The 12950-nt window shown below is 39.6% G+C and overlaps 1 protein-coding gene across 1 annotated transcript in view; it reads right to left on the reverse strand.

Annotated features, from left to right (window-relative positions):
* ARHGAP6 (Rho GTPase activating protein 6) overlaps positions 1 to 12950 on the reverse strand; it is a 166996-nt gene that overhangs the window by 25927 nt on the left and 128119 nt on the right. The window contains exons 4-5 of the mRNA XM_082337824.1: positions 6951 to 7207; positions 2191 to 2386 (exon numbers count right to left, since the gene is read on the reverse strand). Coding sequence (XP_082193950.1) covers positions 2191 to 2386; positions 6951 to 7207 — 453 coding nt within the window. The remainder of the gene's footprint in view (positions 1 to 2190; positions 2387 to 6950; positions 7208 to 12950) is intronic.

Below are 12950 nucleotides of genomic sequence, written 5' to 3' on the forward strand. Positions count from 1 at the left end.
ACTGACATCCAGGAGATGTAAAATGACCTTGCAAAACAAATGCCTTTTGACAGCCATGAGGCTACACTTGCTTGCTAGAGATGTGTAGGTTTGCAGTGGTGTTTGGAGTTGCAGATTTTCATCAGAGAAACCCAGACAGGATTCTGCCTTTTAGTTTTTAGTCTCAACATGACACCTCTCTTCAAATATTCTTCTGTCTTTGGTTAACAGAAAATTACATTGATGGAATAACATTTAGTAAATCCAGGAACATTGGCAGAGAATCATCTGAGATGGAGATACTCATATTGGGCAAAAACCGGAGGCTGGTTACCAGTTCCCACACAAACATACAGTATTTGCTTGATGCTGCGGGTCTCCAGGAGGTCAAGCCATTACAACTCTGGGACATGATCGCAGGGAAAACAGGGAAGGTGAACAAGGCCAAGGGCTTTTATGGATAGAATCATAACCTTTTTTTGTCATATAATGTTCAAAATAATAATTTAAAGCATTTGTGAGAAAACCCTAAGTGATTTGCTGCTGAAAAATTGGCCTAAAGGACTTATGCATCCAGGCAAGCATTTTCAGAATCAGAAACTTGGTCCATCATATAGCCTGGGATGATGTTGCTACACGACTGTTGCTAGAATAGAAAGTCCTCTATTATCCCTAAAGCCAACGAGCAAACAGTAGTGTCTTGTCTTCTGAAATCTTTAAATTTCTCGAAGTCAACCAATCCTGATGACTGCTTTGTGGATGGAGGATTAAACTGAAAATCTAAGAACATCAGTATTTGCCCCAAATTATCTCAGATTATTGTGTTGTGGGATACTACAGTGCACTCTTTGAAAATGCACAAAAAACCATCATAAATGTTCTTCAAAAGGAAACTTTAATGTAAAGCAAGTATTTTAGTAAAGAACGTTGTATAGAAAAGAATCTTTGTTATGATAGTGGGCTAAGTGGATTAAAAAATTTATCACAGATGTTCAAGTGACATAAAATCACAGTATCCAAAGGACACTCAGCTGGATGGCTTTTTTGGCTAACTCAGTATCTTTTGTGTTCTCCAAACTCAGCTATCCTTGCTTAAAGGGACAGAAGTCATTCATCTCAAACTTAATCATCCCCACACTTTTTTGTCAGCCATGGTATCTAATCTCTGTAAAAGGCTAACAATGACTCTCTTTCGCAGTTTTCCTTTATATATATGTAAGCAACATGGTTTTCAATTATGTATTGTAAAAGCTTAGTATTGTTGTTTAAATTGCAGTCCCTCATCATTTCATTCAGAGTCAGTAAATGATTTCTTTCTGGTTAAATTAGGCATCAAATGCATCATTTGGTGTTGCAGTCACCATTACTTAATGGTTTGTTTATTATCTGGCCGTGAGATAACTCCATCTTGCTGTGGCCAAGTTGTTTCAATTCTCATTAAAAATCTTTACAAGGCTAAGATACATTGGGAGAGATGTTGAACAGATACCTTGATTAACTATTGTTTCTGCATTACATAAAGCTGGTGGGAGGTCCGTGTCTGGACGATTATGAAGACATGAGAAGAATACTGGCAGGAGTTTATAATTCGCTTCAGAGAGAGCAGGCCTGAGCCTGAGGCTGGTCAGGAGGACTCAAGCCAGGGACAAACTGAGTAGCCAGCCTGCAAACTTTGTAGTGAACGGGAAGAAGCTTCTTGGAGCTTAATATAATTTAGCATGGGATTTTTTTCTTTCTCTGAGCCTCTATCTTCAAATGCTGTTTCTAGTTAAGTCTTGCACTGTACTATAAACAGTTATTGTAGCTCTTACACGTTAAGGTCCACTGCTTGCAAAGAATGACTCCAGGCTGACTGGCACATTTCAGACTTTCATTCTCAAGGTATGGGTAAACCCGTGGGGTGTGAAGAGCTGCTCCTGCAGAGCTGAGCACTCCAGCACGAGATGAACAACCTCCAAGAAATGTCTCTTTCCCCATGCTGTATGGGCCAGTTTGCAAACGTGTAGCATAGATCCTTAGTTTGGGAAGAGATCATCTAAGTAATTATTTGTGAGATAGTATCTTTAGCAAGAGGCAAAATAGGACGGAAAGTGTCTGACTTTCAAAGATGTCCTTGCAATTGGAAGTATATGCTTGCTTCTCAAAATACACATTTATTTATATTATAGTAAAAATATATCTGCTACTCCTGGGAAAACAAAATATTCTTACCATGCTTTTCCAAGTGCTGGCAGCAACTATCTACAAGCCGGGGAACCTGCCTGTAAATAGGGTTCAGGCTTAGTTTCTTATCTCTTGCTTTTTCTTTCTTGCTCTGGGCTTCTGCTGGCAAAGAGAGCTGGAGAGCCTCTAACAGTCGTGACTGATTGTCATCAAGATCTGTAATAGAGTCCACAGACATCGCGCCCTGTAAAATACACACACATGAACAATCAGTGTGGCTGGAAAAATCTAAATGCCACAGGACCTTATCTAACAAAGACTTTTGCCTACCTGCATTTTAAACAAACTAATATAAAAATACAATTTGCTACACAGGTTTTGTAAATTAATCAAGTTATAATACCAGTGTAATGGATAGGAAAATAACAATGGTAGTAATGCTATTATTACCATACTACAAGGAATACGAATTAGAAATTGAAAAAAATAAATGCTTTCCACTCACTCAGCCCACCTTTTTATTGTTGTAAGCCTGCACATACTGCAGGACACGGATAAATCATGGTCTGTGTGTGCACCTCAGCAGTACAATATTTATGTGCATGGAGATATATACACACTTTTAAACCTGATTCCCTACTTCTTCTGCAGCTTGGGCCATTGTATCAGTGAAAATGATGCAAATAGATTTACAACCATACACCACATACAGTTAACTAATAACACAAAAACATACAACTGCAGAGACTGAAATAATCCCGTGTTATCACAGAACAAAGACACACCAGAGAAGTACAAGGGTAATATTTTTAGATAATTCTCATTAAAAATATCTATTGTGAATGATTTTATTTCTTTCTGAAAAAAAGGATACATTTTACCATAACATAAAATGTATTGTACAGGGATCCAGCATGTCATCCTAAGATATAATAAAGAAAATGTAAATTCTCATTCAAAACTGACAACTCTTAATTTCTTAAAAGCACGCTGTTCTGCTGACAGGTATTTCATACACTGTTGGTGAGATCTCTACATCTATTAAATGAGAACTGTAGAACTGCTAGGGAATTTCAGGCTCTGGAAGTATTTTCTTCCATCAGCCTAGATAACCGACCTTTACAAAGACTTCCAACTCACAGGCAACTCACACAAAGTCCACTGAGATTTCAAATGAATTCTGAACTGAAAATTTTTAAATATCCTTAAAAAAAAAAAAAAAAAGCATCTAACTTATCAGGTAGAGTTCCATTTCTTATAACTCATGGAAGACTTATAAATAAAACACAGTGAAGTTTTGAGATTTTTTTGGACCCACATCTCTAAACAATTACTGGACCCTTTAGAATGCAACTTTGACCTTGATTTCTGATGTCTCTCAGAAGTACATTTGCTTGATTCCCTTTACCATTTCCTGCCAAAAGGAAACAAAAAAAAAAAAACCACAAACCAAACAAGAATCTCTGGCTATGATCCATGTGTGTAAAATTCCAACTGAACAATTTTTTTTTTTTTTTCTTTTGTTTTTAAGAGTTTGGGGTTTCAGACATCAACATTAGTCAACTGACACTGAAAATCCTAACATCATCCTCACCACTGCAGCTCCCAGGCAGTTCCTGTGTGACAGGTGCCCTCCTTTATACCCTGCCTTTACTGGTCCTTCCCTGTCTGCAAAGCATCCTCACCTCATGAATCATTATTATCAGAGAGTCACTTAAGTCGGATTCAGATCCCTAAAATAGATGTAAATACAGTCAGTTCACCATTATCCTTGGGCATTTTATCAAAGTTGTGGATTAACTGGGGCACTGAGCTGGCTTTAAGAAGAGTGACCTTGAGTTCAGTGGCTAAGTACAGCACTGCTTGGCAATACCAAGTCCAGGCCACCTCTGATTTTAAATTTCAAAGTGCACAGGAAAACACTACCAACATACTCCATGGATCCTGCTCAAACTCAGCCAGACCTATTAGTTTGGGCTCAGCCAGACCTATTTGACTGCTGAGGAATGATGCAGGAGATCATGCACGTTGCTGCCCACTGCTCCAGGACTATTAACACAGACACAGTGCTAGCTGGACTGCAATGCCCAGCAACCGAAGAAAAATCACCTTCCATCTACTAAGCATTACCTTTGCACATAATGGATACCAGTCCCTGCTCCACCATAACAAGCTCAAAATCTAAATAAACTGGGCAAGTCTTAAGCTAAGCACACAGAAACATGAAGGAAAGGGGAGATTAAAGAGGAGATGGGAAGAGCAAAAATAAAATGAAGGCCAGAGGGACAGGAGTGGAATGAAGGTCAAATGAAGCTTTTCCTTACTTTTTAAGGGTTATAGAAGGCTTTTCTCATTTGAAAAGATGAGCAATATTACAGAGTATGCATGGGATCAAGTACTATCCATGGCAGATCCTTTTTCACTCCATACATTATGCTATTTGAGTAGAAAAGCAGTACGACTGAGATCCTGATACTCGAATACATTTTGGCTGCATAATACATATATATAAAAAGATACTAACAGAGAGTTGGAATATTCTCTACAATAAGCACACAGAAATTGCCTTGCTGGATGACCAGGGTCTCAACTTCCAACTGCTGGGCAAAAATCCTACACAGAAAATGCAGCAACAGTGATTTCTGTCTAGCTCTTGGATGAGAGATAACCACAGCACTCATACTATGAGCTCTGCAGCCAGCATTACCTTACATCCCTTACTGAAAGCCTCAGCTGAGTTTTTGAAGACTCACTGGGATACACAAAAGTGAATGACACAGTTGGAAAGAAGTGAACGGTACAGTGATAAACAATCCCTCCAATTTAAGTTTAAGAGGACTGCACTCCAGGTGTCTGTGCAGCATTTGTGTGAGAAACTGGTTGTATCAGTTGAATGTACTAATGAATTTTTTTTTTTTTTAAGCATTTGCCTTGATACAGTTGAAAATAAACAGTGCAACACTGCCCAAGAGATAAAAGATAAGTCCAAGCTTCCTTACTATCCCCTAAAAAGTCTCAGGGGAGTAGAGTAAGTACACTGATAAGCAGAAGTATAAAGGTCAAAGACAGACAAGATATGGGACATGAGTTGATATGAATGTTAAATAATTGACAATTCATGAAGTACATTACTGAATAACTGAGGTTCATTCCCGAGAGAAAATGCCAGCTCCCTCCACATCACACTGCTCACCTTGGTCTACTCTTACTTCTCTGTAGGTGAACCATGTGCTACTGCATCCTCATGACTATGGACTAAAGGCTCAAATTCAACACCCTGCAATCCTGATATTAACAAAAAACCAAACTGAACAAGCAAAACCCCCACAGGCTTCTACGAACTTGGTCTTGATGGAGCTCTATGCCTTTGCTGTAACAAAGGATCCAGGTTCCTTCTGCTTGATGGCTGGTGAAATGCATGTCAGAAATCTTACCACACTTAGTGAAAAGAACAGCAGATGACCCATATCTGGACACATGAATTATCTTTCCCTCATATGAAAATAGCTTCTGAAGCCAATGGGCGTACACAGGGCATTTCTATTTTTTGTCACTGCCTATGCCAAATTCTTAAAGAAGTTGATGGGTTTCCCTTCACACTTATACTCAAGTGTACTTTGCACTTTTGTGTGAACACAACTGCCTGTTCATATGGTCTGGACAGGCCAACAGATGTGCGTTATTCGTATATAAGAATGAAAACATCTTCAAATATCATGCCCTCAGTTATCTGCAGACAGAATGTACACTTCAAGCTTCAGCTGACAGCTAGAGGGAAAGAAGGCACGTCATGGGGCTCTTCAATCTTCTCTTGATTTGCAATTTACTCCAGTTCTACCCCTCTTAACACCGTGGCTTGAAGAGCCCTACATAGCATTTCTCTGAAGCAGGTTTTAGCCTAGGGATGAAAGAAGGTGAGGATCCTAAGAAAATATTTTATTTTCCAGGGTCTGTTCTTGTACCCCAAATTCTTTGTCAGATTACTTAACAGGGGTTTTTATTGAAAGTATTTTATTATGAATTTTTTCTTCTTCCGTTGCAAATGAAATTAAAAAGCAGTAATTCTAGAACCTGTATCCCATGGTAACAAAAAAAAAAAAAACCTATAATGTACTACTGTTATTAGCTGCAGTACTGGAAAACTGGAAAGCTCAGAACATAAAATTTACTTACAAGGAACAGAATCCTGCAAACAAATGGTCTACCAGGTACCTATCTTATACGCAGGATTAACATTCAACCCAGTGTTCTGCTGCCAAAGGCATCTTCATAGCCTGTATGCAGAAAATGTCCTTCAAAGAGCCTGGTACAAATTTACTCTGGCAACTTCTTCCTTACCACCGAGGACATGATCAGAATTAGACCATAGGGATTTTTATTAATATTAGGATAGGGGTTAATAGTTAGATTTATTTCCAAGTTTGTGGAGCTAGATCAACATAAGTATCTTAGTCTTCCCCAGCTGAAAAAATTAGGTTGAAGACGGATGGAATTTGTTAAATCTGAAAGACCTAGACAGGAGGAGGTAGATAAAGGGAGTGAACAGGAAGACTTCTAAATAATTTCCTGCCACTTTGTGATCTGTAACAGACTTGCACAGTCCATATGATCTTTTCCCACCAGCACCAGAGAAAGATTTCCACTACAGTTAGAATTTTCTGGTATTGACCAGGTCAGCTTCCACCTGAAATGAAAAATCACTGTTCGAACATGACAGAAGAACTATTCCACAATTCACAGACAGACACAACGGGTTTTTTTCCTGCTCCATCTACTGGCATGCACCACATTGTGAAGGGTCTACTTACACGCCTCCTTGCTCGTGGTGCTGGCTCGGGTGTGTTAGGAGAAGTGGATTCGTTCGGTGTTTCTGAAGTTGAGCTAAGAGATGAGTTACTGCTTGAAAGTTCTTTGTTCTGCCTTTTAGCTCCGAACGGCAAGAGAAAGGCCACAAAATCTGAAACATCTTTTTGCTCTTCTCTCTGAGAGTCTTGTTTGAGCTTGTAGGCCCGGTCATTAGCAATCACTTGGGACAAGGGCATTCCAAAAGCCTGGGGAATAAATTCTGCAACAACAACAAAAAAATTAATATTTACTGAACATCTGATATTTATTTAGTACAAAAAGAATTAAGTATTAAGCTGTTAAAAAGAAAAACAATCTGAAGTCCCTTTAAATATATAATAATTCCAATGATGTACTGGACTGCTTAATAATAATAATAATAATAATAATAACGGCATTCAAACAATAAAATAATAGTGGAGACGTGCCAGGTAATTGTAGCCCATGGTATCTGAATCCTGTTTCCAGTTGGATCATGCAAGATATACCACACAGAATCTTAGAAAATCACTTGGGAGCAGATCTAATTAAGATCTTAACTTCCACTGAAAGCAACTGGAAGTCAGGCACCTTTGGCTACTTCTAGATGGTACAGAGGGCCATCAGAGGTTCCAGTAACCTAATCCTGAGGCTGGGGAGCCTAGCTGGACCATGCCACAGCTCTCTCATGTTTCAGACCCCTTCATGAGGTTTCTTTCTCACAAATGCTGCAGGGCACCAGAGTCAAGGGGTACAGGCACATGCATGGGTCTCATTACAGGTCAGGAGGGTAAGCAGCCACCTGTACAGGGAGCTTGTAAATGCATCCACTATTCAGACTAAGCCTTCAAGAATACTGTTTTAATTATATACAAGAACTATAGTGCTTTAACATACTGGTAAGATTAAACCAGTTTAATAGTGGTATATCAATATAAAGGTCCTTTGTAACAGTATAAAAATATATATGGACATATAGAAATACAGGAGAAGACAGGTTTCTCTCAATTAACAAAAAGAACATAATCCCATCCCACATCAGTATAACTGTAACATACAAAATCAGCATATACTTCAGGTCTCAAAGTAAATTGCTCAAATCTTTTACAAAACAGAAAAATGTTCTACAGTGAATCAGCCAACAACAACTAACATTGACATTTTCGTCATTAAGTTTCAAATCTAGACCTATCTGAGATTAGTAGAACCAAAATCATTGGGCCAGACTACCAACCAGAACTGTTTTGTGCTCAAACGGAATGAAAAAATAGCTATTGACTCTATTCATCCTGCTGAAAATGGGTACAACTTCTACTACGTTCCAGCTTCAGACCTGCCTGTATCAGGAATAAATAAAGCACCAGAGATTAAAAGCAACTTTTTTTTCAAGTATGAAAAAAGGAACAACAACAAAAAAAGGCAAACAAAAAAATCCTTATATACTCATCCTCCCTTTTGCCACAATCGTCTAAATAATTAAAGGCCAAAGTTCCTTCTGGGACTTAAAATCTGACTATAGCTTTGATGACACTTTCAAATTTTATCTAGGCTTGCATTATCATTAAGATTAAAATAAAGCATTGAAAAGAAGAGTGTATTTTATGAATCTTGAATGGGGACACTTAGCCTATCATACTAAAGAGACAAGGGCCCGTTGTTCTGATTTGGTGAGAAACATTACTGCTCTTTAGAAGTATGAAATGTTAAGACATGAACTAACTTTGGTGGCCAGACAAAACTAAATCAGGAAGCAGAGCCTCACATATCAAGCAAGTCTGGAGGTGACCTGTGAGTAGAATGACATCTAAAACCGTCTGCATTTAATTTAGGACAAGAAAGAACATCATCACATGGGTGTTAAGCAATGGGGGGATTGCCAGTTCCAGGAGTCCAGAGTTAGAACCGTCCCTCCTGTACCCCGCAGAGTGTGCCTATAAAATGGTGAGAGTATTAGTATTAAAAATTTTTACTGTCCTGAATTATCTTCCCAATGAACATTTAAGACAACAAACTTGAAACGCACATATGCAACATGTCTCCCCTTCTGCCTGTCTAACCGGGTACTTTGTAACACCTCCAGCATCCTTGTTTATCTGTCCTTCCACAACATTTCCTGAGAAAAGCCACTGAGCCAAATGAAATCCTGACCGTGAAATATTTCTCTGGTTTTGGCTCACAGAAACCTGTGCTTCAAATTCGGATGGGACAGCAGTATGCAGCCCAATGACACCCGATAGCATGCTGATGCCATTGATCCTACAGCACTAGGATCAACTGGGACAAGATCAGCAGGAGATGAGATCTCAGCACTGCTTCATTAAAGGAATTTAATTAAAATGACCCTCTCCTTGACTTCGTCATGTAAAGGCTGGTATTTTGAGATAGGTTTTGCTTCTTGAAAACCCTCAGGTGTGGGAGACCAGGTTTTTAATTGCTCTTGCTCAATGTGCCTATGTAGGAGCGAAAGGACACTGAACCTCTGCTCTAGGCTGCTGTGCTGTGGGCCTCCTTCTCAGAGGACATGAACCGCTTCCCCGATTTCTCAATGTCTGGCAGAGATGGGGAGCTGGATGAAAACCAGCTGGCTGATTTTCAGACTAAATACAGATGGAAGTGATGCTGGCTGGCAGTGGTAATTACGTTAAAGAATTGGCAAAACCAGTAACTTTTTGCTCGTTTGTTGAAATTAAGAGAATTTGTTGCACACTCCGCAGATTGGCTACAGGCTCAAGTTCCCACCAAAACTAGTGTGCGTGTGCTGTCAGGGGTGGTTGTGGGGAGCATGTTTTGTCCACCACTCTTCAGAAGTATTCAATCCCAACAGTTTTCTTGTTGGACAGGTAATGTCATGTCCATTAGAGTGAATGCTAGCCCTTTTGACATTTCAGATCCATTAAAAAAAAAGAAAAAAAAAAAAGAGTTGCAGTCATGCAAAGTATTTAGCAACCCATCGATGGGGGAGAAAGGGCCCTGACTCAGATGTAAGATGTGCAGGTTTGAGGCTCTGGTCTCACAATCAAGCTAAAAGCTCCAACTGCCTATTTCCTGCTGTTGGCTGGGGATCCCTACTGTTGGAGATGTTTAATTTGTATGAAGAAAAGTTCCTTAGAGCAGGGACTCAAACTTTGGTCTGTTGTACATATACTAAGTGAGTGCCAAAGCTACTAAGTTAGTTACTCTCTGTAAAACCAACAAAAATTTGATCACTTCTTCAATCATCAGAGTGGGCAGCTTAAAAAGAAATTTTGCAGAAAGCACCATGTGAAAACGTGAAACAACCTGGCAGACTGGGCAATCAGTGTGGAAACACAGACTCATATCCTTAGCCTGAACAGCAGCGTACAAGGACTTGAATTTTGCTCCATTCTCATTTTTAGTGTTTACTGGCACAGGAGACAAATTGCTATTTTGGAGAAGTGCACGATTTCTTTTACCAGAAAGTCTATCTTGCAGCTGAAGGAAGTTTCTTAACAAAATTTTGATCGAAACTGGTATGTTCCTAAGAAATCTTTCTGTGATGGCAAATCAGCACTGTCTAATAAAAAGCAGCATGTCACAGAAAAACTCCCAGCCAGATCAAATAAGAGTTTCAGTGACCAGAAATCCTTTTCTTTCCTAATCAAATCCTGATATCCAGGATGTTGACCCATATGGTTAGCTTACTTGGCCTCATGCCACCCCGTCTATGTACAGTCTCAAAGACTTCTCTGAAGTTTCAGCTGGTGAAAATTGTGGTTTCCATCCCACAAACCATAGCAGTCTATTAAGAACCAGTGAGGTCTATCTCTAGACCCTAATGAGGCTGTCAATGTCCATAACACGAGCAGCATACAACACAGCAACTTTGGACAGTCTCCTTAGCACTTTGGTGCTTTTTTCTTAAGTACAGCTTAAGTGCTGTTTTTGAGCTGCTAAAACCTTGTGACCAAGATCTAATGAGGTGCTTGTACTACCTCTATTTAAATGATAGGAACAGAGTGGGAGACAGCTCAGAGAATAATATGCTTTAAAAGGTATATTTAAATGGACTTAAAGAGGTCTTTAAGTCAACCTCCCCAGCTAGCCAGACTGGGTAACTCCGTTTTGCTACCTGAAATTAATTACTTTGGATCTCTAGAGGGAGTGATGGAAGCAAGAAAATACAGAAAATGGAAACCTCGATCCATAATTGGAACAGCAAAACTCCCTCCATCTGAAGGTTCATCAAAACCCTGCACTGACTCCAGAAGACTCAACATAAGACAATGTTCTCACAGCCTCAGCTCTGAAACTCCCTTCTCCAGCTAGTCAGAGCTCACTGATCTTCAAGGAGTGATATAAGGCCTTTGCAATTACTTATGCTTTTTCTGTGGCTAGATCTTTGTGTTTTTAAAAAAATTGAGAGGTTCTTCAGTCCTTTAGTTGACTTCAGTACAAAATATGACAGGGTGTTGCTTAAAAAAACCTTTCGTATGCCTAGAGACCGTGAGAAATATTTTTGAAATTTTCAAAAAAGCACAGTGGGGTGCTGGAAAGGCTTGAGAAAAACACGTTTCTGATAAACTATAATAAAAAAGAAACTTCATCTATTCAGCTCTCTCCTTAGCTATGCCAAGGCATTCTAACATCATGATAGGTTGAGTTACTGAAGAACAAATGCAAACCTTACGAAATACCTCTAAATTTACTGAGCATGGCTGGGAAGTAAACATGGAAGAAGTTTTCAAGAATTTTGAACTAAAAATCAAACACCTACTGCTGGATTTGCATATGCCACAGAGTTACCAGGAAGGCCTTTTCTCAGAAACTCCAGCATATACAGCAGTTCTGCTAAGGCCCTGTGGATGAACCTGTCAAGTATTTACATTCCACACAGAAACACCAGCAGAAGGGATGATTCTCAGCTGCTCAACAAATCGCTTAACAAGTAATTATTTTTTCTGAGCAGGTCTCTCAGATCACCTGTAGGGTTTACTGGAACCAAGGCAAAATGGAGCTGGTTTACTGATAAAATCTTCTAGGATGAATCCTTTCTGGGAGGCATCTATCTCGGGAATGCCTGTGTGTACTTTCCAAGCAGGCATGCTTACGCTGACCCCCATATCACTGGCAGGAGACGGACGAAAGGCTCCACTTCTGCTGCCGTCAAAATTAGCAGTGAATTTGTAAGGGAACAGTACCCGTCCATCAGCATGCAGAGCATCCTGAGAATTTCTTATTCCAAGCAGCACTGACATTTTACTGCTCCTCCAGCCTGAGTACTCTTTGTTAGCAGCTAAAGCAAATGTTTGGAGGCATATGTAAACAACACAATTGAGAGTCATGACGGCCATTAATAACAAGGAAGCCGGGTAGAGAAAAGCAAAGACACTGAATGATGGAAGCTGAAAATATTGCTTAAATATCTGGGTGGAGTGCTGCTCTCCTGTTTCATCTGTTTACATCTGGCAAGTTTTGTGATACCCTGCTCTGGTGAGTCACTCAGAGATGTAAAAACAATTGAAAAAACACTTGTTTTAGAATTTTTCCCCTTTTAATGAGATGACGACAAATGTACCTGTCCAAAAGGACAAAACAAAGATATGAATCTCATTTAAAGTGCATTCAAATTCAACTTTAGTGTCTTTGTTGGCCTTGAGAAGTATAACAGTTCGCTGAAACTCACTTAACAGTCACAGACTTAACTCTCACTTAACAGGTTGATCGACTGATCCATCTAAATAAAACGTGATTGGACCAAGTCCTAAAATACGAGTGATTAAATCTCCAGACAGTCCTAGGAGAAATGAGTGCCGTATCTTTTTGGTTATGCTTTTTAAGCACAGACACCTGGTGGGGCGGGGTGAGGGAGAACAGTCTTGGGCACAAATTGGAGAGAGGTGGTACCTCCCCAGAGAGAACAATTCCAGAAGTCTACACCCTAGGGCAGTTCAGTGCACGTCAGTGCCGAAGGAGAGAGTTTGTCAGGAAAGACCAAGGACACAAGTCCTCCCTGCTCTTTCTCA

The sequence above is a fragment of the Platalea leucorodia genome (genome assembly GCF_965183815.1).
Source record: "Platalea leucorodia genome assembly, chromosome: 2".
NCBI lineage: Eukaryota > Metazoa > Chordata > Aves > Pelecaniformes > Threskiornithidae > Platalea > Platalea leucorodia.